At 37.9% G+C, this 25,936-nt stretch overlaps 1 protein-coding gene across 3 annotated transcripts in view; it reads right to left on the bottom strand.

The window, feature by feature from the left end:
• COL18A1 (collagen type XVIII alpha 1 chain) overlaps nt 1-25,936 on the bottom strand; it is a 104,386-nt gene that overhangs the window by 31,333 nt on the left and 47,117 nt on the right. For 2 of the 3 annotated variants that reach the window (XM_070931536.1, XM_070931554.1), the window contains exons 5-17: nt 23,493-23,613; nt 21,878-21,984; nt 20,787-20,813; nt 17,492-17,695; nt 15,220-15,246; nt 14,287-14,349; nt 14,045-14,131; nt 13,222-13,275; nt 12,643-12,801; nt 5,185-5,247; nt 4,980-5,024; nt 2,007-2,129; nt 72-143 (exon numbers count right to left, since the gene is read on the bottom strand). In XM_070931536.1, coding sequence (XP_070787637.1) covers nt 72-143; nt 2,007-2,129; nt 4,980-5,024; nt 5,185-5,247; nt 12,643-12,801; nt 13,222-13,275; nt 14,045-14,131; nt 14,287-14,349; nt 15,220-15,246; nt 17,492-17,695; nt 20,787-20,813; nt 21,878-21,984; nt 23,493-23,613 — 1,152 coding nt within the window. The remainder of the gene's footprint in view (nt 1-71; nt 144-2,006; nt 2,130-4,979; nt 5,025-5,184; nt 5,248-12,642; nt 12,802-13,221; nt 13,276-14,044; nt 14,132-14,286; nt 14,350-15,219; nt 15,247-17,491; nt 17,696-20,786; nt 20,814-21,877; nt 21,985-23,492; nt 23,614-25,936) is intronic. The other variant, XM_070931544.1, reaches the window with a different exon arrangement.

The raw sequence follows: 25,936 nt of genomic DNA, 5'->3' as shown, positions 1-25,936 counted from the left end.
AAATTCAGTCAGTCTTCATATGCTTGCATATCCATATTCCTATCCATGAAAAGGAATATAAAGTGGATTACCGGAGGACCTTCTGGCCCACGAGTTCCAGGACCACCAGAAACTAATGGGAATCCTGAGCCCTCCATGTCGACCTAAAAAGCAATAGATGTTATTAGTCAAATAATATGTTATCATGTGTCTTCTTTGAATGTCATTTTGTTAAGGCTGTGTCTCTTTCCCTGCCCAACAAATTATAAATACTTGAAAGGAACAAGCCAATGAATGAAGATAGGAAGGATCATAGTCCTAATGACAGCCCAATCCATATGCTTATTTCCTAGTTTGTTAAACCCTACATAGAAGATTGTGTTTTTCTTTCTTGCATCTTACTTCCTATTGGTTTATATCTTGGTTGAACTGAAAATAGCTCATCTTCTAAATGTTTCTAATTTCAGTTATATATTTTTTTTCTACTTACAGATCTGAATGCGGTACATATTTCTGATAGCTAAACTCTTCTTTCCTTATCATCTCCCAATATTTTAGCTTTTCCTAGGTTATTGGGTTTGTTTCGTCTAGCGGTTAAGGCACCCGGCTAGAAACCAGGAAAGCTAGTTGGGTGATTCTGAGCCAGTAACTCTCTCTCAGCCTAACACACTTCACAGGGTTGTTGCTATGGGGAAAAATAGGATGAGGAAGAAGTATTAGGAATGATTGCCCCCTTGAGGTATTATTAAAAAAATAAAGGTAGGATATAAATACAATAAAAAAATACAATTGTACAATGATGTATGTGTCTGTGTGCGTGCATGTGCACACACACATATATGCTATGTATAACATAACAAATACTATTCAACCCCATTTTCTGCGCTCTCAATGAAACATGATGTCATCAATGACACGGTCTCCCTTTCTGTGATTGTCATCATCACTGTAGCCTTTCTCTTAGCAGCCTTTCTCTTAGCAGCCTTTGCTGCCAAAAAGATTTGTCTTTTGTCCTTGGTCTTCCAACCTACATTGATTCCCTTTAACAGATCAAAGTTTTTCATATTGAAGGAATAAAAAGATGAAGGAACAGATTTGTCTTTCCTGAGCATGGGTGGTAATCCCCTCATTTAAAGAGTTTTTCAACAAAGCTTCCCACAGAATGCCCTCCTCTCCCAGTAAACCACTGCCTTAATCTTTTCTAGTCTTCATCCTTCTGTTTCAGAAGCAAATAGACTCAAACAACCTTGTCCATTACAAAAGATGGAGGGAGGCCTCCCCACTGTTGCACCATGTGGGTGGGAGAAAGACGCAGAAGAATCAAACTCTGATTTTACTATAAACGAGGCTTGTGTTTCATACTTAGCAGTTATTGAAATTCCTTCTTAACAGCTGGTTAACCTGGTTCTTGCAATAAACATATTTATCCAAGAACTGCATCCACGAATCACTGCTTGCCCAACATGAGTTCTAAAATTGACCAACAAGAACTTAACATAGAGCCTTGCTGGGTATAATAAATGAACTGAAGGGACATTCTCCCTGTATTTCTTCAACTTTATCTGTCTTCTCACTCTGTATTGGATCACAAATTGTTATAGATTTGGTCAATTTCTACTATTTCCCTGTGAACTATCAAGGGCATTGATGGTTCAGTAATAGCAATAATGAGTAACAAATACATCGAACTAGAAATTGCAATGCTCTGCAGCATTTTTGCACCTTGTTCCAGTGGTGAAATCCAAATTTTTTTACTACCGGTTCTGTGGGAGTGGCTTGGTGGGCATGGCATGGCTTGGTGGGTGTGGCAGGGGAAGGATACTGCAAAATCTCCAATCCCACCCCATTCCAGGAGAAGGATACTGCAAAATCTCCATTCCCACCCACTCTTGGCCCAGCCAGAGGTGGTATTTGCCAGTTCTCCGAACTGCTCAAGATTTCCGCTACCAGTTCTCCAGAACCTTTCAGAACCTGCTGGATTTCACCCCTGCCTTGTTCTAAGCCACACTCAAATGTTTGGTACTCACAAATTCTGCTGCAATGCCCGGCCCAGGGGGCCCAGGCAATCCACGGGGTCCCATTGGCCCAGGTAGGCCTGCGAGACCAGGTTCACCTGGTGTTCCTGGAAATCCTGGCACTCCTTGGTTGCCCTGAAAGAACATTAAAAATTAAGATAAGTCTATTTCTAACAAGGGGTAAAGAATTCAGAGCCGTGCAAATTAGAATTTCAAAATAGAAAGATAGGAATACATGTATCCATGACTCACAGATTTCTGATTATATATAATCTGATATGGATTACATATGTATGTCTGCACTTATATGTATGTATAGACATCCATTGAGTGCTCTCTGAGCTTGGTTGTTTGCTTGCAGATGTATACAGATGCCTAATTACACCATTCATCCCTTACTACATCATACCAAGCAAGGTATTCACAGAACAAAATGTTCCTCTGCAAGCATTAAACTAAGTATATTTGTTGGAACCAAATCCCAGAATTGCATTTACATTATACAGAATGGGTAGAGTCAGTTTATAGGGGAGATGGGTGGCATAAGAAATTAATAAATAAACAAAATAGATGGTTACAATTGTGCTACACATATTACCACACATTGCTTTGAGATTCAATAAAAGTACAGGATTATACACATTATGACTACTTGCTCAAAACTGAAGAATACAGTTGACATTTTAGGTGTGACATCACATCTTGCGTGATTGTGATACCATGCTTATGGATTGTTGCGGAACCTCAGAAAAATAAGCATCTCGCATAAGTAAGAGGCAAATTTGCTATGACTCAGACATTTGACAACATATGCTGGCTAAGAAATTATGTTCATACCCTTGTATTGCATGATAGAACGAGCATGCTGAAAGGGAAAAGTAGTTGCAACAAGTACAACCGCCATCAGCAAATACAACCCTTTTTATATTTAATAGTCTTCTGCTCTTAGCTTTTCAATTTGCTAATTAAAAAACACCCCGTCTCTGAAATGCCAGTGTCAGTTTCATGAACTCCGGTCCAGGCAGATTATCTTCATGTGTTGGACTGCAGCTGCTATTATGCCCAACTATTGGCCACTTTACTTCGGGCTGGTAGTATTTGAAGCCCACCAATTTAAAACAAGTTAAAATAGGACTCAGCAAATTAATGGAGGACCAAATGATCAGTAGCTTTCAGGTTTGGTGGCTGTTTATTACCTTCTGAATCACAGTCAGCATATTTAAACAACACTTGCTTGGGAGCATCATAGCTATTGTCTTCGCTGCGGTTTCTGACCTTTCTGAATGTGTCTAGTTAGTCCCGGCATTAGGAAGTGGATTAGATAGGTTTTTGGCCTCATCCAGCAGGACTCTTATTATGTTCTGCATGTTGTGTTTGACAGTGGAAATTTAACTCATCTTGTAGCAGTCATATGATTAAGTGGCTGGTACATGAATCTATAAATTATGCCCACTTCTTAGAATGATAACAATGGAATGTTACATTAAGTTGTAAATCTTCATGAGAAATTTTTGTTGTGAAGGAGTTGAGAATTTAGGCCAACATTTTCTCACTGGGAGCCAAGTTGGCTGCTGCCTCTTCAGCTTGTTAGATGGAAACTATGCTATTTATCAGCTTTATCAATGGAAGATATGGAGGCGTAAAAGATCCAGCAAGAAAACTGGGGAAGGCCAGATACTGAGCCTCTGAGATACTTAAAGGTGTTTCGTTGGCAATACTCTTGCATTAGATTCTGCATTAGCAACTGCAGTAACTTATAAATGAACATTTTAAAGAATCATATATAGGGCAAAGAGGAAGAAATCAAGAGGTGGAAAATGTTAACAAAAGCAGATGGCTTTATGAACAGAGGCTATTAATCGAATGAAATGTGTTTACTTTATAACATATAATGGCATGAAGACTAGAATCTGGAAGAGGGTTAAAAGTAGCTCAAAGAACCCCACCTGTATTTGCTAAAGGAAGATGTTGATATAAAAGAAATTCCACCTTTAACAATCAGGTAGGGCAGTAATGGAAGACACTTCAGCCAAAATATCAAATGCTGATACTTATGTCCACATGTCACAATGGGCTATACAGATTTTTCTGGGTTAATAATGTATTATAATACTGCTTTTTGGCATAATTCCATTCTCTGGCACGTAGAATTAAATCCCTTTAAGTTCCATTAAGTTCTGGCACATGGAATTAAGTCCTCCAATCTAGTATATTTTGAAACCAGACCAAGCTGTTTTCAGGGCGGGAGAAACTATCTTCTTAAAAATGTATCACATAATATGCAACTTTATAAAGTAAGATTATGTTCTCCTGGATGGCAATCCTGGGACACACTTCCACTACAGACCTGTTTTGCTACCATGTCCTAAGAAGGAAGAAAATTGCATTTCTCCATAAGTACAAAAGACATCTCTAACACATTATTGTATTCTCAGCACCTACAACTAGAACACTTACAATGCTTTATAAGCCCTGGGCTCTTTGAAAGGGAGCATGAGCTGTAAATATGTTTCCTTCCACAGAACACTGGGATGACTCTCAAATGGAATTGATAAAATCAGCTAAACGTACAAACACAAATGCTTGGCAGAAAAATAAAGCACCAAGCCTTGACTGATCTTGAAAAGTGAAGAAGGATATGACCAAGTTAGTAGTTGAATCCTATCCTATGCAACAGGCACTATAAAGACTGTAAAATAATCTAAGAATTTCTGTCTCTCCAGCCAGCCACCTATCCTACCACCAAGAAGAAGAGATTGACAAACTAGTTTCATACTGTTGCCAAGAAAACTTCATGGACATATTTGTGAAATCACCAACATTGGAACCTGATTCAGTGAAATTTAAAATTGAAAATTTTTAAACACTTGCACTCAAAAAACTTAGCATATACATTAAAAAAAAACCTGACAATGTTGTAATGTTACCAAACTAGAATCAACATAGGGACTAGTAACTATTTCTTTAGAAAATAAGTAATTGTACCTCTGGTCCAGGTGCTCCTGGAAAGCCCATTTCACCTGGTTCTCCCTGGAAACAGGAAAGGGAAAGACTAGTGAATTTACACTGGAGTGCTGAAACACACCTTGACTAAGTAGGTAATGGCAGAGGAAGTCCAGTTTCCCTGGCTGGTCCTCCTCAGTGTGTACTCTGGTGATCCTGAGCCTCGTTGAAAAGGAAAAATACATACCGGTGCTCCTTTTTCTCCAGGTTGACCAGGGATGCCATCTTTTCCTGGAGGCCCAAGTGGGCCCTGGAAAACAGTATGAAAAATTTTTTTCCTCAGTTAAATCAAACTGTTGAGAGATTATCCTATGCAGGATTTTTGTGTGGTATTTATACTTTGGAAAATGTGGACACCTACATCCACAGCAGATGAATAAAAGCTTGATTTTTTTACCACTATTAACCTGCCTGTATTTATTTATTTCTTTTTATTAGTTTTATAGGAGCTCAAAGCAGAATACATCGTTTCCTTACTCGAAATTTCCCCCCACAATAAACCTAGAAGGCATGTTGGATTGAGAGAATGACTGATGGATGCCATAAGTCACCCAATGAGCTTCAATGGCTGAGGGTGTACATGAACCTTATTCTAGTTCAACACCTTGACTACTAGACCATAGAAGCCAAAGCCAACCCTCATTTCCAGACTCTTCCCAAATTCTACTAATATGCCAATGAAACATGTTCTTCTTCTTCTTTTTTTTTTTTTTTAAATACTTTATTGAGTTTTCCAATATTTAAAAAGACAAAATACAATCTCAATCTTGATCCGGGGTACGGTGTTTACACATTTCATAAGTCAAATATTGGATGGATTCCATCCATAACTATCACTATACATTATATTATACAATACTATATATTCCTCTACATTTCTATACAATTGAGTCCATTTCTGGTGTTTAAGCAACTATAGCCTATTATCATACTTTTATCCTATTCTTTAACCAATTATACCAAATTCCCCATACTTCATAGTGCTTAGAATTTTCTTCATTTTTTAGCTCGTTTGTCAGTTTAGCCATCTCTGCGCACTCTAGGATTTTATTTATTAATGTTTCCTCAGAGGGGGTAGATTTAGATTTCCAAAGTTTCGCAAAGGCTATTCTAGCCGCAGTAATAATTTGAATTGCCAAATGGGTTTTATTATTGTTGAGACCATCTTCCGTCATACCTAAGAGAAAGAATTCCGGGGCCAGGACTATCTCCTGTCCCATTATTTCAGAGAGCCAGAGTCGGATCTTTAACCAAAACTTTTTGGTCTCGGGACAAGTCCACCAAAGATGATAAAAGGTGCCGACCGTTTTTCCACATTTCCAGCATAAAGCAGAAGAGTTTGGGAATATTTTAGCCAGCCTGTCCGGGGCTAGATACCACCTATGCAACATTTTGTAGTGGTTTTCCCTGAATGTTGATGATTTTGTTATTTTGAGATTCCTATTCCAAGCTGTCTCTCAGTCATTGAAATTAAGGCCATATCCTAAGTTTTTCTCCCAAATGCTTAACTGTTTTTTAGCTATCATCTCCGCTCTATCCTCATCTAATATAAAGTTATAAATTTTGGATAGCATTTTCTTATCTGGGCCCCAAATAATTTTATCAAAATATCCATATTTCATTTCAATACCCCTTCTATCTCTATCTTCTTGAAATCTAGACTTAATTTGGAGATAGTTCCACCAATCCAGATTGAACCCCTGGTCCCTCAATGCTTCCAAAGGTTTGAGCTTCCCTTCTTCGTCCAAGATATCCTTATATGTGCCCATTTTATAGTTTCCTCTCCTATTTGGGACCACTAGAGCTTCCATAATCGACAACCAGCTAGGAACCTTGGTATATATCTTCTGTCTAATTTCCCGCCACGTACAAATCAATGTCTCTCTTATTTTATGTTTATGAAAATACGTTTTCCTCCTATCCTTTATATCCCAGAGGTAAGCATGCCATCCTTCGTGGAGGTCATGTCCTTCTAGTGTCAGAGTTCTCCCTTCTTTTAATTTAATCCACTCCTTTATCCAAATTATTTTTGCCGCCTTTTGGTATAATTCCCAATCAGGGAGCCCAAACCCTCCCAAATTTCTTTTCCCTTGAAGTGTCTTAAGAGATATCCTTGATTTCTTACCCTCCCACAAGAAATTCCTGATATATTTATTCAAATCCAGGAAAAAATTTTTATCCAGTGATACCGGTATGTTTTGAAATAAAAATAGAAATTTCGGTAGAATATTCATTTTGATCGCCGCAATTTTCCCGGTCAGGGACAATTTAAGTCTCCTCCACCTATCGAGGTCTTGATTGGTTTTCTGCAATAAGGGAATATAATTATCATCTTTTAATGAAGATAGTCTTGCGGTAATCCATATTCCCAGATATTTTGTTTTCTTAACTACCTGGAGGCCTAGTAGATCTTCTAATTCTTTCGTTTGTAGGTTTGTCATATTTTTCACGATTATTTTAGTTTTGTTCTTATTAAGTTTAAGGCCCGCGACTTCTCCATAGTTCTGAACTTCCTGCATTAATTTTGAGCCGGTGTCTAATGGGTCTTCAATTATAAAGGCGACGTCGTCCGCAAAAGCCTGGGTTTTAAATGATTCCTTCCTAATCTTTAAGCCTTTGATATCTTCATTTGCTCTAATCTTTCTAAGTAGGACCTCTAGTGCTAGAATGTAAAGTAAGGGGGATAGGGGACATCCCTGCCTGACTCCTCTTTGGATCTGAAATGTCCGAGTTCTGTCTCCATTCACTAGTATGTTTGCCCTTTGATTATGATAAATATTCTCTATCATCCTCCTAAAGTTAGTCCCGAATCCCATAAGATCTATTTGATTTATCATGAAGGTCCAATTTAAATTGTCAAATGCCTTTTGGGCATCAACAAACATTAAAGCCATCTGCTTTTCAGGGTGTTGTTCATAGTATTCAATAGTATTTAAGACTGTTCTCAAGTTGTCTCTAATCTGTCTCCCAGGGAGAAAACCATTTTGATCCTTGTGTATCCAACGGTTTAGAATTTTCTTAAATCTCTCCGCAATTATAGTCATAAATAATTTATAATCTGCGTTAAGCAGTGAGATGGGTCTATAGTTGGAAATCTGTTTCGGGTCGGCACCTTCTTTCAGAATGATCGTCAGGTAGGCTTCCCTCCAGGAGTCTGGGATTGTTATACCAGCAATAACATCATTTAAAATTTCTAGCAGTTCCAATTTCAGGGCATCATCAAATTTTTGATATAGTTCCCCAGGGAGACCATCAGGGCCTGGGGTTTTATTCTTCTTTATTTTAGATAAGGCAGATCTTAACTCCTCTATGGTGATCTTTTCATTTAACATTTCCTTTTCTTCTTCCGAAATTTGAGGGAGGTTGGCTTCCAACAAATACTGTTCTACCTTATTTAACTCAATTCCTTCGTTTTTGTAAAGACACTCATAAAATTTTCTTATATTTTCTAATTTATCTTCTTCCTTTGTCAACAAGATGCCCTGCGGGTCTTCTAAAGCTAATATTTGGTTTTTTTCCTTCTCTTTTTTTAATTTATACGCCAACCATCTCCCCGACTTGTTAGCATTCTCGAAACAATAATGCTTAGATCTTCTTATTTTTTGAGCCATCTCCTCCTGGTCCAATAAATTCAATCGGTGTCTCAACATCAACCACTGTTGTTTCGTCTCCTCGTCTCCCGGTCGTTGCTGTAATTCGGCCTCAGTTTGTATTAATTTTTGAGTAAGTTCTTCTCTACTCTTTCTTTTTTCCTTATTTTTAAAGGCAGTATATGAAATAGCTATTCCCCTGACATACGCCTTCATAGTGTCCCACACAATTTCTTTGGCTGTCTCTCGATTCCCATTTTCTAAGAAGAAGCGTTTGATTTCTTCATTCAATTTTAGTGTAAACTCTTTTTCGTTTAAGAGATTGGTCCTTAAACTCCATCTCTGTTGTATTTTCTTCATATCGTGGGACCAACTGATTTCTAGGAGCTTATGATCTGCCCAAGTATTAGAGCCCATATTAACTTTCTTTATTTCTAACGCCAATTTTCTGGTAGCCCAAACCATATCGATTCGGGACCAGGAGTTCTGTGGGATGGAATAAAATGTGAATTGTCTGTCCTGGGGATGTAAGGTACGCCACATGTCAATTAAATTTATCTCATCTACTAAGTCAAAAAAGGTCTTTGGTAGGGGAGATCTTTTATTCTTTTTTGTTATATCGCTCTTATAATCAAGCTTTGGATCCACAATTCCATTAAAGTCCCCTAGCATACAAATTTCAAGATGTGCCCAATTTGCCAACTGTTCCTGCAATTTCCTGTAGAATTTCCCTTGTTTTTTATTCGGTGCATAAACCCCTACCAATAACAGCCTAGCATTGCCTCTCGTTATTTCAACTATAAGTATTCTCCCTTTTCCATCTTTATATTTGCATTCTGCCATTATTCCTTTCTTAACGTAGATGGCGACCCCCCTTTTCCTTTTCTCAGCTAATGAGGAGAATACTTTACCAAATTTACAATAATTTAGATAATCAGCCTCATCTTTTTTTATATGAACTTCTTGGATGCAGATAATATCGGGGTTTTGTTTCGCCAATTTTGACAATATTATCCTTCTTTTTTTGTAATCATTTAAACCATTCGCGTTTACCGATATGATCTTAGTATCGTTCATTTCTAAAATTAGTTTCTAGTCTCTTGTTCTTACTTGCCTTTTAAAGTTACGGCTCTCACTGGTCTTGATTTTTTTCATCTTTCCTCAGTATCCTCCTTTTTCTTCTCCTCTTCTATATCTTCTCTAGTAATTTGCTCTTGGGATATCTCTTCTTCCGTATTTACTATCTCGTTATCCTCCTTACTAGTTTGCTCCTCCTCTCCTCCCCTTAGTTGTTCTAAAAAGTCCTGAGCATCACTTAGACAGTCAATTCTTATTTTCCTCCCTTGCCAGGAAATTTGCAATCCTTCTGGCAAAAGCCACCTAAAAATTATATTCCTCCTGTTTAGATGGTTTGTCAGGAACCTATAATTTTTCCTCCTTTCCCTCACTCTTCTCGGAATTTGTTTCAGAATATTAATTTCTTTTCCTCCATAGGTATTTTTTTCCTCCCGGGCTATGTTATACAGGATGTCCCTAACTTTTTTCCTAGCAAAACGCACATGGACCTCCCTGGGGAGTCTGTTCCTTCTTACGTAATTCGTCTGAACTCTGTACACCTCGTCAATCTCACGAATTATTTCCTGCTTATCTTGCTGCAGAGTTTCTGCAATCAATTCCGCCATCTTATCACCTAAGTCCTCCTCTTTTTCCTCCGAGATGTTCTGGAAACGCAAGTAAAACGAGGCCTTATCCATCTCAAGTTGGATCAGCGCGTCTTCTGTTTCTTTGTTTTGTGCCGACAAGGTTTGGTCCACTGTGTCCAGTTTTTTCTCGTTTTTTTCAATTCTTTGTTCTGCTTTTAAAATTCTGTTTTCGTTACTAGCAATAGCATTTTGGATTTCGTTCATTTTAAAATCAAGAGCATGGATGTCTGATTTTAGTTCAGAGTGGCTATTCAAGAGTTTTTCTTGCATCGCAAGCATTGTTTCTTGAATTGACTGGAGGGATGCTTGCACCGTTTGCAATGTAGGAGTTGCAGGGGGTTTGTCTAGTTTCTGAAGACCTTCCACTGATTTTTGGGTAGCTGGGGAAGACATCGCTAGGGTAGGTATAGATGTCGCTTTTTTACCGGTTTTCGCAATTGTGGAGGTCAAACTTGCCATATCTTTCAGGACCGATTTTTGGTCTTTTAATATCTCCTCTATCTTTCTCCAGATTCTCATCCAGTGGCACTAGCCACTTTTTCTCTGAGGAGCTTTCTTATATCTTTATTTCACTCCTTTGTTAGTCCTCCCTACACTCTCAATAATTTCCACTTAATAGTAAGTTCTAGATTTCTAAATTACTGTGGTAGACTGCTATACACTTTCCAGCGATTAACAGTCACTAATTATATAATTATATAATTATGTAATTAAAATTATATAGTTCTCCTCTAAATAGATTAAACAAAATATCAATCCTAATCAATTAATCACTTATAAGAATCTAAATTCACTCTTAATATTAAATAAGTAATATAAATAGATTGTACAAATAATTATTTTAAGTTAATAAATTCTAAGTTCTGAGTTCTAATCCTAGTAAAGAGTATTGGTATAGGTAAGTACAAATAGACATTCTGGGTTATATAAGTTGACCATAATAAGATAATAAGTTAATGAAGTCTGAGTTCAAATCTTAATAAAAATTGAATATAGATAAATATGATATATATAAATAGGAATAAATAGATTACTATAAATATAAATAAATATGAAATACTATATATTACTGTACTATGAATATAAACACTATATAGTAATTAATTAGTAGGATACAATTCCCGATTCTTGTATATGATCAGACCCTATTTTTTTTTCTTTTTTATCTAGTAATACTTATAGAGATCTGAATTCTCATATATAATCAACCCCCCCCCTTTTTTTTATATTAAATATATATATATATATATGTAGTTTTTCCTTTTGTATATATCTATAAGATAGCTTAACAAATCTAATTATTAATATTTATCAATTTGAAAAGAGAAACAGAGTTCAATTATTACTATCCAGATATTCAAGAGAAGGATAAAGAAAATGTTGACATATATGAAAATGTGGGTATAAGTATGTTATTTTACGGAGTTATGGGGTTCAAATAGGAGGTCTTCCGTTTCTTCAATTTCCCACTTTGCTGGGATCCAGCCAAACTCTATGATATTAGTCTCTGCCAGAACGTCTTCTTGTTCAACCACTGCTCATCCACTCTTCCGGATTAATGGACGTACTTCCTGTTTGATAGGAGCCTCAAACAGCCAGTCACTGTATTGCTCCTGCTCTCTTCCCCTCGATCCCGATATAAAACGCCAGTCCCAGCAATGGTCTTTCTTTTCTCCTTTACTCCCTCGCCACACCACACCTTCCAAAAACTCTTTACAGGTACGATCCACTCCCTCCGTTTTCTCGTCTGCTCTTCGGCTTATCAGATCGGATCGCCGGGAGTACAGGCTGCTCTGTCCTTTCTGTCACTGCCTCTCGCCGCTCCGAGCGCTCCTCTCCCAGCTCCTCCTTACCGCACGATCTCAGGTATAGGGAATAGGCTTGAGTCCGTCACCGCACCTCCGATCTTCTTCTAGGCTTCCCGTCTTAGTTGGTTATTGCTGTTTCGTGCCCGCCATGAATGGCCGCTCACCGCGTTGGCTAGGCAGAGCCGCCTGGTCCGGCGAGAGGTGATCGCACCCACCTCCCGCTCGTCCGGCTTCCTCTTTTGCCCGCAGGGCTCTCCGGGTCCCGCGTCCCCCAAGGGGATCCCCAAAACGCGATGCTAAAGGGTGTTGAGGAGCAGCAAGCACTCACTCACGCCCTGTCACAGCAAATCGCCAACCGGAAGTCCGAAACATGTTCTTCATTAATACACAACATTCAGCATGATAAGCACAGCTAGCAAAGGGTCATGCAAGCCTCCTCCCACTACACACACATTACACAACAGAAAACTTGATTACCATGACAGAATGAGGCATTGGGTAGCTTTTGGAGACAGAGTTGCACGATATTTTCCCCTTTACTTACCGGAGGTCCTGGGATTCCTGAGTTGCCATTTCTTCCTGGAACTCCAGGGAGGCCTGGGAGGCCTGGAAAGTCAGTGCCATTTGTCCCAAATCTTCCAGGTTGTCCTGGTAAACCAGGTACACCAGGAGGGCCTGGAGGCCCAGGTGGCCCTCTGGGACCCTGAAACATAATAAATATAATGTACATTCTAATCCAGGGGTCTCCAAGTTTGGCAACTTTGAGATCTGTGGACTTCAACTTCCAGAATTCAGGAATTAAACTCCATAAAGTTGCCAAGTTTGGAGACTTATGTTCTAATCTGAGGTGCGCCCAACCTCAGAAGCACATAGAATATTCTAGCCAAGTTAATTTGCTTGCTGACCAAATGCTACATCATTCACGTTTGAAGATCATGATGTACAGAGACTTTGGGCTTCTGGTTAAAAATCAATGGAGCTATTTTTGGAGTTAGTGTATTGAAACATCTGGATGACTCAATATTGAAGAAGGCCACTATTATTGTATCTCTCTTTCTTCCTCCCAAATCCAGTCTAATCAATGGAACCTTGGTTCCCCTATTCATACAACTTAGGTACTTACTCGCAAAGACTCCAACTCACTTCCAAAACCAGAGCCCTCCATATCAATAAATGTCTGGAAGAAAAAAAGCACAGATGCAAACAAATTATATGCTAAGATAAGCATACAGTATCAAAGCTAAATGCTATTGAAACAAAGACCTAAGTAGTTCAAAGTAATATGTCAACCTAATTTCATCTGCTATATTCTTGGTTTACATTGAGTATATCCAGACAAAGAGGGCATGTTAATAAATTTTGGGGGGTGGAAGTGTTATCCTGCAATTTAATACTTTATATACTAAATCTTCCACCAGAAAGACTGAATGAACAGCCAATGAGTAATTAATATTTATGTAAATTCTCCCAGAAATATTTACAATAAAACATTACAACAGTAAAAATATAACACTATTCAAGGCAGAACCACAAATACGTTCAAGCAATTTAGAATGTTAAAAGCTGGAGAAAATTAAAGGATTCTACCTAGAGTAAGGAAGGCTTGGCAGGTACATAATAAAGCTCCACCCAAAGATACAGAAGTGGGTTTGCAGTGGTGCAGAGTGATTTTTCCCTTGTTCTCCTATCTCCTGCATAGCTCCCAACATCTGTTTCAGATTTGAGAATGGGGGCAGCAGGGGCACATGCAATCCCTGCCATCTGGTATTTTCATTTAGCTGGTGGAAAGTCAACCTGTAACTCAAGTTGGGGATATAGACAGGAGATAATTTGCCTAAAGAGAAAAGCAGAGAGCTGTCCTGGCAGTGCAGCATCATTTCCTGGGTGGTATAAGACCACCCAAAAAAAGTTCCACTCTGTCTTTGTTATGAGCTTTTGGAACTCACCAACTTATCCACTTTGGAACTCAATCCAGGTTTCCCAGGTAGGCCTGGGGGGCCAGGAGGACCTCTCGCACCAACACTTGGTTCTCCCTAGATGGAAAGAATAAGTTACACAGCTGAGAACAATGATTACAGTCACCCCGTCCCCAAAAATGCCCCCAGAATCCCTCAGTCAAAACAGACTACTCAGAAAATGCTCCAGTAACAGCACAGCCATATTTTTATAGCCTTAAGAGTATTTGTACCTTTTCGCCTTTCAGGCCAGGCTCACCCGGAGTGCCAGGGAATCCTTGGGGACCAACATCACCCTATACAATAAATACATAAATGCATAAATGTGTGTTTTGATCAAGCCTAGTTAGCTGATTTTTCAAAATCCATAATTTTGTTTTTGTGTACAAAAAATTGTGACCTCCCTCTAAGTCACTTACAACCCTATGATAGGCCCTGATCCCAGTTTGTGAACTAGTTGCTTAGTCCAGTGTGTGAGTCATCTTCTGTCTGATGCAACTGATAAGCACTTTTTGCTGAGATGTGTTTTTCCCATTTTAAAGACTGCTGGTTTCTGTTTCAATATTTCAACTCTTTCAAATATTTCAAGCAACATTTCAACATAGTTTATTACTCATAAACAAATATGCAACAACATATCTGAGTGACAAGCTGCATTTAGAAATAATTTAGATTAAAAAAAAAAAGAATACATTTTGTAAGAACATTCTAAATATAATATTTACATGCCAATAGTTTACTCTTTTGACTTCCCGAGTTTTGTTTTTCATATTTCATATTTCTTGGCGGGCGGGGGGGGGCATTTGGGGAGATTGCATTAACTCAGTTATGATATTGGATAGTTTACAGATTTGACTGCCTAATCATTACACATTTCATTTGAATGAATTTAGAACGAGCTTGTTGCTTTTTTTTAATTAAAAGGCTGGTCTGGAAATATCTGTATAAAATGTGGCTTAGGATACAATCTTATTCACATCTACTTGAGAGTTAACTCATTAAACATAAGGGGAGTAACTTCTGAGCAAACTTGTATAAGATTGCCATCATTTTTCTGTGAGACACTCAGGACAGTTTTGCATGGTGTACAAAATTTCTTTAGAACTATATAGTTCAAACCTAAAAAGTTTGTATCTGAAATGTGAGGAAGAAACAACAGAACTTACTGGTTTACCATCTTCACCAGGGTCCCCCTAAAAAGAACAAAACATTGGAAACAAAACTTAGGGACTTTTACACTGTTGTGATTTAAATTTCAAAACCTCAGGCTAATTTCCTCTGCTACCTTCTCACACTCATATGATATTTGGCTAAATCACTACAGGGATAGCTCACTCAGACTTGCACAAGACATAGGAAGAGTATCTTGGCTTAATTCTGACTGTGTTAAAGAGAGTGCAACAATATAGCAGCTCAGAATGGAAGCAAAAAAGAGAAGAACAGGGAAAAATATTAGAATTACTAATGAGAAGAGAAGCAAACGATAAAAATATTTAAAAGGAGCACCAATAGGGAGAAGAATAGAAGGGTACTCTTTTTCCTCTAAGACGAAGGACTGTTCCCCTTCTTCCCTGTGACCATCTATTCATCTTCAAATCTGTTTCAGAGGTTGCAGAATGTGCTGGAATACATTTCAGAAACATTGGGAGTCGCAGGATAGGGAGGATATGTCAAATCTAATTCATGTGAAACGGGTTGGGGATTGGAGGAACAAAATATTCAGGCAGAAAAGCAGAAGCAAAACTAAAATATATTTGAAAGAGAGAATCTGCTTTGAGGACAATTACCTAAAAGAACCAAAGACACATCAAAATCCAGGTTAAATTTTTCATTGAAAATAAAAAATTCCTGTCTATGGGAGCAATCTCTAGAATTCAAAACCTGATTGCACACTATTTTGTGACATATTTCTAACAGATAAGGGCCAATCGTGGGTTTTGTATAAAAGATCATCATACCTTCATTATTTATGCCCTTAATTAAATGGCTTATTAGAGTCTTCAAAAATAATCTACCAACGAAAGGGTTTTTTTTTTGCACTTCGAAGGTTCCATTTTTAAATAACTCTTAAATCTGGGGGATGAAATAAAAACTGAGAGGGAAGCAAATGAATAGGAAACTCATGTGAAGAAAATAAGAAAATGGACAGAAAAAAAATCACTAAAATCTTAAGAAGAGCTGTTGGCTTCTATGGTGAACCTGAAAGGTTGTATCAATATGGATTTATTTGTATACAAAGAATGTAACCACATTTTGCTCAATGTATAATGCATACGTGTATACATACCTATGAGACTATTCCCTTTCAGGATAAGTGATGTTATGCAGAGAGCAGAAAAGGAGTAAGAAATAGTAAGCTAAAGAAATGTAAGCCATGAGATAAGAAAAAGAAAATATAGATTGATCTGGTTTATGCCAATATCATTCAGCATTCCTCTCCATAGCTTTCTATCTTTTCAAACCATCTTTCCTTCTACAACATCCAATCACTGATTTATGCATTGCTTCATAAATTCCTCAACTTTTTCTTCTTGAGGATGTCACCAACTTCATCCAATCAGGGTTTTTTTTTTTTTTTGGTCTTTCTTTCAACCCATGCCTTCCTATATTTATTTTGTTATCCATTCAATCTTCATTCATTCTCTCTCTAGGTGCAAAGCTATACAACATAATTCTTTCATACTGGGCACTCAATTTTGCATTTAATCCAGATTCGTTTATAGTATCCAGGTACTCTTGATTCTTGTTTTACTATACACATTTCTTCAGTGCTTCAGTCCTACGCCATTCAACTTACTTTTACGTTTCTCCTGATACAGCCAATTCTCATTTCCATATAACAAATGAGTAAAAGCATGTTCTTACACACAAACATTCATCTATCACAACAGACTACATACCATCTATTTTTTTAACCAGCACCTGCATGCTTTAAAAGGTCTCTATATAATTTCATTAGTAAATTATACTGAGGTACACAAATTTATGCACTTGCCCTTCTGTAAACAGTTTACATTCATGCATGTTTTACTTCCATCATGTAGAACAACCAACTTTTATCTTCAAATACATGTAAAGTTCCATGAATCTAGACTATTCACTTTATCGTATATGTATTCTAAATCAATAAATGATGATATAACTTGTAAAATAGTAGAATGCTGTCTTTAGGTTAGAAATCTCAATTTTCCTGAGCACACAGGGATAAAACTGGACTCTGGTTCTGCTTGTTGCATATTGGTAAAAATCTGTCCAAACAGATTTGTCCTGTTAATAGGGAATGCTGTATGTGACATGAGTCCAGCTAAGGCTAGTACCCTTGGCTACACCTTGAATGAATGCCAATGTATAGTAGCAATAAATTAATGAACTCTAAAAGGTAAGCTGTTCCAACCCATTTCCAGCTGAAATCAACCATCATATAAAAAGATTACTTACAGGCTCTCCATCCTTTCCAGGTTGACCATCTTTTCCAGGAAGTCCTGGTGGGCCCATGGCTCCTGGTCCCTCAACAGTAGAGCCATCGGAGTGCCTCATGATGGTTCCAGGAGGTCCTGGGGGCCCAATTGGACCTGGAAGCCCTGTAGTACCAGGCTCACCTTTCTGTCCTTTAGAGCCTGGATAGCCAAAGCCTGCACTTCCCTAAAGGGGAAGAAAATATGAAAAATGAAAACAAGACAAATATAATTTCTTCTACATTGGAAATGGACATGGGTAGGAATTATTATCTTCCCATTTCCTTCTGTCACATACCGGACGTACTGAGACAGGCAACTTGATAGCCCCTAGTCACATTGGACTTCAGCCCCCATAAGTTCCAGCCCGCATCAGTAAGGAATTATGGGAACTATCATCCAAAATTTCTAGAGGACACCAGGCTGCTTCTCTCTATAATATATTAATTATTGTGTATTTATGTTGTTTTCTAGCCTTAAATCAGAGTTTATACCCATATAGGTTCAAGTGCTTTACGCAATACTATTTTGGAAGAAGGAATAAGATCTACTGCTGGCAACTTGTTACCTACACATCAAAAACAACAATGCAAACAGATCCACTGGCCTGAAAGCAAAGGCTACATACAGTATGCTATTGCCAAAGCAAAGGAAATAGACATTAAATCTTATTGTATGTCATGCCTTCACCCCCACATGAATCTGATCTATAGATGCTGTTTGTCCATTCCACCTGCCCATTTGAGACAGTGGAAGAAGTGCATCCTTCAGTGGGGCAGGGATATAAACAAGTTCCATGATGGCTGAGATTACGATTTTGGCAGATACAGAGGGAAGGGGGAGAAATGGAGGCAGCTAAGGCCTCCGGTCCACTAAAGAGAAACAACACAGAACAGAAGTAAAAAGAAGAAGAAAAAGGGAGAGGCTACTAATTTTCTTTCCTAAAAGGAGGAAACATCCAGGAGGCCAAAGGTCTAGACAGAGGTCCTCTTTAATGTCATAGCTAGCATTGTTCCAGGAAATGTCCCTATTTTTATTTGACTGTTTTCTTTCCTGAAGAATTTAGGTTTCCAGCTGCTTACATTTTGAGCCATCTGGAATTTAGCAATGATTATTTATTCTTTTTTCCACATCAGGCCCTTTTCAAATAATGCAAGTTAACAATTCATTGGGATAAAGCTAGAAATATTTGACCTATGTTTTGCCCATTTGCCAGGTTTTGGGGGTGTTATATTGCTAATCGAGATTCTTCCTTTAGGGAAATTAATCCTGTTTTGATCCCCCTGAATTCCAGAATATCTCCCCATCTTTGGTAGGTGTTTATGAAGGCTTTGCATTGCACAATTGCTCCAGAACAGAGTATGTAGAAATTTTAGCATATATTTTAAAAGGAAAAAGGAGAGGAAAGCAATTATTTTTAAAATGAAAGGAACTCTTGTTCTATTTCTTGCAATATGAGACTAAGTATAGGTTGATTTAACTGTTTTGCCTTGTAGAAAAAGTTCAATAAGATTAGTCTAAAAATAGGGCTTCTTACCAAGCTGTTAAACAGAAAAGCATTCCATTCAATCTCATGATGGAAAGTGGGTGCTTTTTGCAACAAATATCTTAATTCCAAATTCTGATAACACAATAAGCATCTTTCACTCCCCAGGCAAGTTCCAAGCAGTGATTCATTTGGTACCAGTGGATGTTAGAGCAAGATAGTGCAACAGCAAATATAAAGAAGGGGATATCTCTATATTTAGGGATTCTGAGTGCAAGCCATCAAACTGAGTGTCTTAGTTTTAAAAAAAATCTTTGTTTTTGTGCAAAGAATAGCAATTGCGCATAAATAACTGTATAAAGAAACTGTTTTAGATGGAAACCCATTTGAATCAGAAAGGATTCCCTCAAATTAACGTCATTTCGTTCTACCTTTTGCTGAAGGTTTGGGATTGGAAGATATAAAAAACAGAATTTGGAGGCTATGGAGTTACCCTAGGAATAAATTATTCTAGGGATAAATTAATGCCTGTATAATCTAATTTTACTTTAAAAAACTTCATTTTGATATATCATTTTATATATAGTTATCTTTCCAGTTGCATAAAAATATGTAACCTCAATTAAAAAAAAAAAAAACTATCGGGATACCATGAGTTTTAATCCCGCCCTAGGCATGAAAGCCAGCTGAGTGACTTTGGGCCAGTCACTCCTTCTCAGCTCAATCCATCTCACAGGATTGCTGTGGTGGGGAAAATAGGAGGATGAAGGAATATTAGGTATGTTCACCATGTTTTAATAAAAATAATAAAGGTGAAAGAAGAAACATAAAGTAGATTATGTTTTTCCCCCAAAAAATCCCTGCTTCTGTTCAGAAAACATGATGACTTATACATCTGCTGGTCTGGTTTAGAGGCCAATCATTGCTATAATCATTGCTAGAATTTCCAAAACTGAAAGATAAAGCTCCCTTAGAGAGATACAGACAGAGTCCAGCAAAGGTGAAGAACTTTTGAGTTGTATATTGTTACAATAAATTCACCGTTCCCAAAATTTCATTACATTGTTTTCACTGTTCATTTTTGTTAATTCTGACATTTGCAATTTTTGGGGAGGTGTGTACGTTAAGATTACGTTAAATGGAGGTGTGATGGCAAAAGGTTTAGAAAAGCATTCCCCAACCTTTCCGGGTTGGTGGCCTGGTGCAGGAGGGGTGAAGAGGGGGTGGTTTTGTGCCAGGGGCAGGCACGTGTGCATTTGTGCGAATAGCTTCATTTGTGGAAGCAACATATGTGTGTGCTTGCCACTTACGAGTGAGACTGTGAGCGCTGGCACCCACCATTTGCCTGAGTTGGGCTGTGCATACATGTGCGTATGCCGGCCCGCCACTCATGCAGCCTAGTTGCAAATAGGTTGGGAACGCCTGGTTTAGAAACCTCTGGTTTAGAGAGAACACTGGTGTTGGGTTATGGTCAGTGTTTTATGGGAATTCAGCTATTGTTTTAGCATGTTGTGAACTAAACTATTGTGTTAACACAGGGGTGGATAACTTTGGCAGCTTTTCAACCTGTGGACTTCAACTCCCAGAATTCCTGAGCCAGCATGTCTACAGGTCGTAAAGGGGCCATAGTTGCCCACTCCTGTGTTAAGCCGTGGTAATGTTTATTGCATAAATTAAGAACTGCATATAGTGAAATAATTATTAGTATGTCAGATAACCAAGCCCTATGTTCTCACCCCAATATTCCTTTAACATCTTTTTTAGAGGCAAAAAAGATTGTTGCGATGCTTACCTTTATACCCAGCTCCCCCTTTTCTCCCTGCAAAAGCGCAAAGCAGAGCAAAGCAAAGCTTTTCAGTATTGCGTAATCCAACACACAACAAAATCCAACAATCAATCCAACATTCAGCAAAATTAATTATCCACCGAGCTGCTATCTGTGGGAAAAGAAAGGAGCTACATAGCTGCTAATGCAGCTTTTTTCTAGTTTAGAACTTTCTAGATGTATTGTTCTCCATCTCCCATCAGTTATCATTAGCAAAATACTGGCTGGCTAGAGCAGGTGGGAGTTGTACTCCAACAGTGGGAATGCTTTGTGTTGGGAAAGGGAACATTTAACATTAAACCAATGCAAGCATCTCTTATGAACACACAAACCAAATAGGCTTCCCATAAAGTTTACTTTGGTTCAAGAGCAATAAAAATATCGGTGGCCAGACTTTAGAAGGAAACAACCCTTCCTAAGAGGAAAAAAAAGTTTTTTAAAAATCACCTTTACAAGAAGTTGCCTTTCCTCTTGATCTCACACATTCCTATATTTACCCCTAAATGCACTTTAGTCTTGGACAATCTTTCTATCCTTTGTTGGAAAAGTGAGAAAGTTCTGCTACTTCAGATTTATGCCTTCCTCATCAGATGCTACCATTATTTAGAGAATAGAGGCATGTGGCTATTTCTTTTCTCTTTAGTTTTTGACTCCTGATCACCAAGGACTATAGGCAATTGCAGGGCAGCAAGTTTTCCCAGACTGTCCATCTGAAATGCCTTTGTTTCCCATGCTGGCCTAGTTTTGTCCTCCCCACCACGCCCCCTGAAGTTTGTTGTAGAAGATACTCCCAAATTCATGAAATAATTGTTAACCGGTGGAAGGTCACTTCACTGCCTTTTGGGAATCACCATTTTCTTTGTGCAGGTGGAATATCTAATGGAGGCAAGGCTCAGGATAGAGGGGCAGGAATGAAGGGGACAATCGGAATTCTTTTAATAAAGGAGGAAAGGAAAGGGGGAGAGGCTGTCCTACTTCTTTGAGTGAGCTTGATCACAACATGGTTGCCTTTCAATAAAAAATAGGAAAGGAGAACAAGCTGTTTATTGCTACTTCACCTTTTCTCCTTTATCACCATTGGTTGACAAAACCCCAGTCCCAGGATCTCCTTTGGGGCCACGGTCCCCTTTCTCTCCAGGATCTCCTTTTTCACCTTTGGTTCCACCTAAAAACAGAATTGTGCAGAATTATCTGCTTCGTGCAATACAGGAGCCTGGAAACCAGAATGCTTGGTGTTCAGAGTTAGGACAAAATTGAAAATGAGCTAAATAGATAAGAGATTATTATTGTGAATTCTGTTTCAGGGAGATTTTGTAGCACAGTGTTTCTCAACTAGCAACTTTAAGATGTGTGGCCTTCATCTCCCAGAATTCTGCTAGATGGGGAATTCTGGGAGTTGAAGACCACACATCTTACAAATTGCTTAAATTGAGAAACACTGGACTAGTACATATTGGCATGCATGGCATGTAAAAAGTATTCTTTTCATCAAATTAATGCATTAATTTAAAAAACTATATCACAAAAAAACTTTACTTTACTTTTACTTTTATTTGATTTATATACCACCCTACTCCCGAAGGACTCAGGGCAGTGAACAGCCAACAATAAAATATATACATACAAAATTTAAAAAGCAGAAATAAAATCGAATTAAATAGTTTGGCCCAGACAGATTAAAAAACCCCAATCAATTTAAACTATATCGCAAAGACTACTGTCCCTTTCTGAAATACTGTTAACACACATACTTACCACACATCACAACATCATTGAAAGTTATAATGTGACATACAAAAGGCCTACCAGTTAGCTACTTTTTAAAAAAAAAATAATCCTAACTTCTTTGTACTTACATACCAATAAACCGGTTCAACTGTAAAACTAAACTCTCAAGTGACACATTCATTTATACACCTTTCCTTCTCAATAAAAGATGCAGAATTCTTTACTGTACTTTGTTGCCTATATTTTGGCTTGCTCTATACAAGCTCTATAGTGGTGGGATTCAAAAAATTTTACTACCGGTTCTGTGGACGTAGCTTGGTGGGCGTGGTATGGCTTGGTGGGTGTGGCTTGGTGGGTATGGCAGGGGAAGGATGCTGTAAAATCTCCATTTCCACCCCACTCCAGGGGAAGGATATTGTAAAATCTCCATTCCCTCTCCACTCCAGGGGAAGGTTATTGCAAAATCCCCATTTCCTCCCAATCAGCTGGGACTCGGGAGGCAGAGAATAAATGGGGGCAGGGCCAGTCAGAGGTGGTATTTACCGGTTCTCTGAACTATTCAAAATTTCCGCTACCGGTTCTCCATAACCTAGTCAGAACCTGGTCTCCAGGTCAGAACTTGCTGAATACCGCCTCTGTTCTGATTACTTTTGTACTCCTTTCTGCACAACTATGTTACAACATTCCCCACTTTTTTAAATTTAAGATTAAATAAAATAAACAAATAAATAAATACTACATAAAGGTTCCAAAAAATAGATAATATCTATAGATAGGTAGATAGTTATTGAAGTTGTACTACATTAATGTTCAATGTAACATTAGTAAGAGATACCAAGTTGAGAAAACACTTTTTTGTGCTGAATAGTCAATCTCCATTATATTATTATTATTCCCCACTTTTTGATATATTTTTTTTGCCAGTACTAGGAAACAAGAACTTACTTGCAGGAACATATGTTGGCCTCTCAGTATATTCAGTCTCCTCTAACTGCACAGGTTTTTTGGCAATGGCAGGGGAAGTAACAGGTGGGGGCACTGGAAGTTTTGACAACAGAGGAATCACCTAGAGACAAAGAATTGAATTAGACCTCCTCTTGTACCAGAGCTGGCAGTGGCAACCCAAGACAAATAATTGATTCTGAAAAAGTGACAGTTGGGTCTAGCAATTCTTCTCCTTCCCTCTTACACATGAAGGACATACACAATGCACACAAGCACAGAGGAAAGTTAGCCTGCTTGGAAAAAGAATGAGGGATGGGCCTGTAACAACCCGTTTGCATAATTCCTCTGTCCCATCAATTGCCAAAAGTTCTCTCAATTGTTCCGACTATCAGTCTGGCAATACTGGAGGGAAATGAGCCAAGGAGAATACAGGGGAAAAATTAGGGTAGGGAGAAATCCCATTGATGGCACAAAACTTGGTCAAAGTCTTCATGTGGCCCACAGTTAAAGGGTCTGATTTTGAGTTTTATGCCTTGTTATTTTTTGTTAACTCATCTATTTAGATGAGTTAAGCAAGTTAATAACTAGGCCCACATACCCTGATCAGCTAAAGGTTGGCTCATTTTTTAGTATGATGTATGATTTCACACACGATGTAGTTTGCACAACATGATTTATGATTGTGTCACATTTGAGCCTAGGCAATTGTAGCTTATTCTGTCATTGTTAACAAAATCATGCTTAACATGATGTGTGAATTCTTTTAAACTTGATTTCAGTCAAACTAAACTACAGAGCATTTAATTTTGCCTTAATTCAGTCTATTAAGTTTAACATTATGTTATCAATGAAAGTTTCATGTTGTTAAGATATTGCTTTTTTAATACGCAAAAGCTCACTGCATTAACAGAAGACTTTAATATTTAGCGCTGGAGAAATTATGGTTTCAGTTAGAAAAAACAAACAGAAAAACTTGGAATGCTTCCCTACCATTATCAAACCTGGAATTGATAAACTGGACAAATTATGAGAAAAAAGTAAAAAAAAAAAACTTTTATATTTTCTCATTTAGAAATGAAATATTTATTAAACCAGTGATTTTTAAAGAAATATTGCTTCAACAACTTCCTTCTATTGTAAATTTCTTAGATAAAAGATTACAATACAATGTTACTGTCAGCCTAGTTGGGGGGGGGAAGGATTATTTTTACTTTCATAAAATCAGAACAAGCCTCACGCACATGGAAAAACTCATATATGTGGGGAAAATATTAAAACATTTCATTCATTCTACATGCTTTTTAAACCTAGGTAGTAAAACATTTTTTAAACTTTCCATGTGCTTCACTTAATGAGCAAATAATTAGCTTAACAAACATTGTATAAATGATTGTAAAATTGAGTCAGGTCAGTGGTGAGTGGTTTCACAACTGCAACAACTCATAACCAAAATTTTAGACTCAAATTGTGGCCTACCACAAGGTTGAGGACTACCCATATGAAACAAAGTGTTAAAAAATTATGATATTTATGTAGTTACTTACCAAGCACATCTAAATTATATTAAACTAAAATATCTTTACAATCCCCAAGGCATGTCACAACTTTTGAGCACCCCTAATGTTTGGAAATTGAAAGTTGAAAAATTTGACACACCCTAAGTCCTGTAGTGTCACTTTTAACTTACAGCAGGGGTGTCAAACTCGTGTCGTCACGTCGTCACATGATGTATTGTGACTTTCTTCCCCTTTGCTAAACTGGGGGTAGGGGTGGCCAGCACATGATGCATCCAGCCCGCGGACCGCGAGTTTGACACCCCTGACTTAAAGGATTTCTGAAAGAAAGCAGTCAAAGAGAATGCATAGAGTACAATAGGTAAATGAAAAAAAAATATTACTTCTTAAATCTTTCTGGATGGTCAAGTGAAAGGTGTGTGGTATTTTTCTCGCCTTGTTTGTTTTTGGGTTGGTTGTTTCTGCACTTGACTGTGATTTCTATGTTTTAGCTTCACTTTCACTAGAAGGGAATGTAAGCATGCTGGTTTCAGGTGGATCTCCAGTTCACTATAGCACTTTTCATCCTTTACCAGTCTCTGTACATTAGCTTTCTGTTGTTGTTAGATGTTGGGCTCTGGGAATAAATTTCCACCCTTACCATCAGATATCTTCTTCCCTGCCAAGGACAATGGCAGGGAAGTTTATGTTTAGTATATATTGCACATACTGTATTTCCAATTTTCCACAGGTGGTTCTTTTGGATAATATTTTAAGTAATCCCTTTTGAATTTGTGAAATTTTATGCATTTGAATAAAACCCATGGGGGATCATGTAGGACAACCATGTGTCTTGCCACTGGGTGGCACCTGTGCTCCGCATTCATCACGTTTTCTTCACAGCCTTAAGTGTCGGAGTTAGACATACTGTATGTCTACCATCATTTCCCC

Source organism: Pituophis catenifer, unplaced genomic scaffold (genome assembly GCF_029215685.1).
Source record: "Pituophis catenifer annectens isolate HBS135680 unplaced genomic scaffold, rPitCat1.0.hap2 SCAF_1, whole genome shotgun sequence".
Classification (NCBI taxonomy): Eukaryota; Metazoa; Chordata; class Lepidosauria; order Squamata; family Colubridae; genus Pituophis; species Pituophis catenifer.
This window is presented reverse-complemented; position numbering and strand designations above follow the sequence as displayed.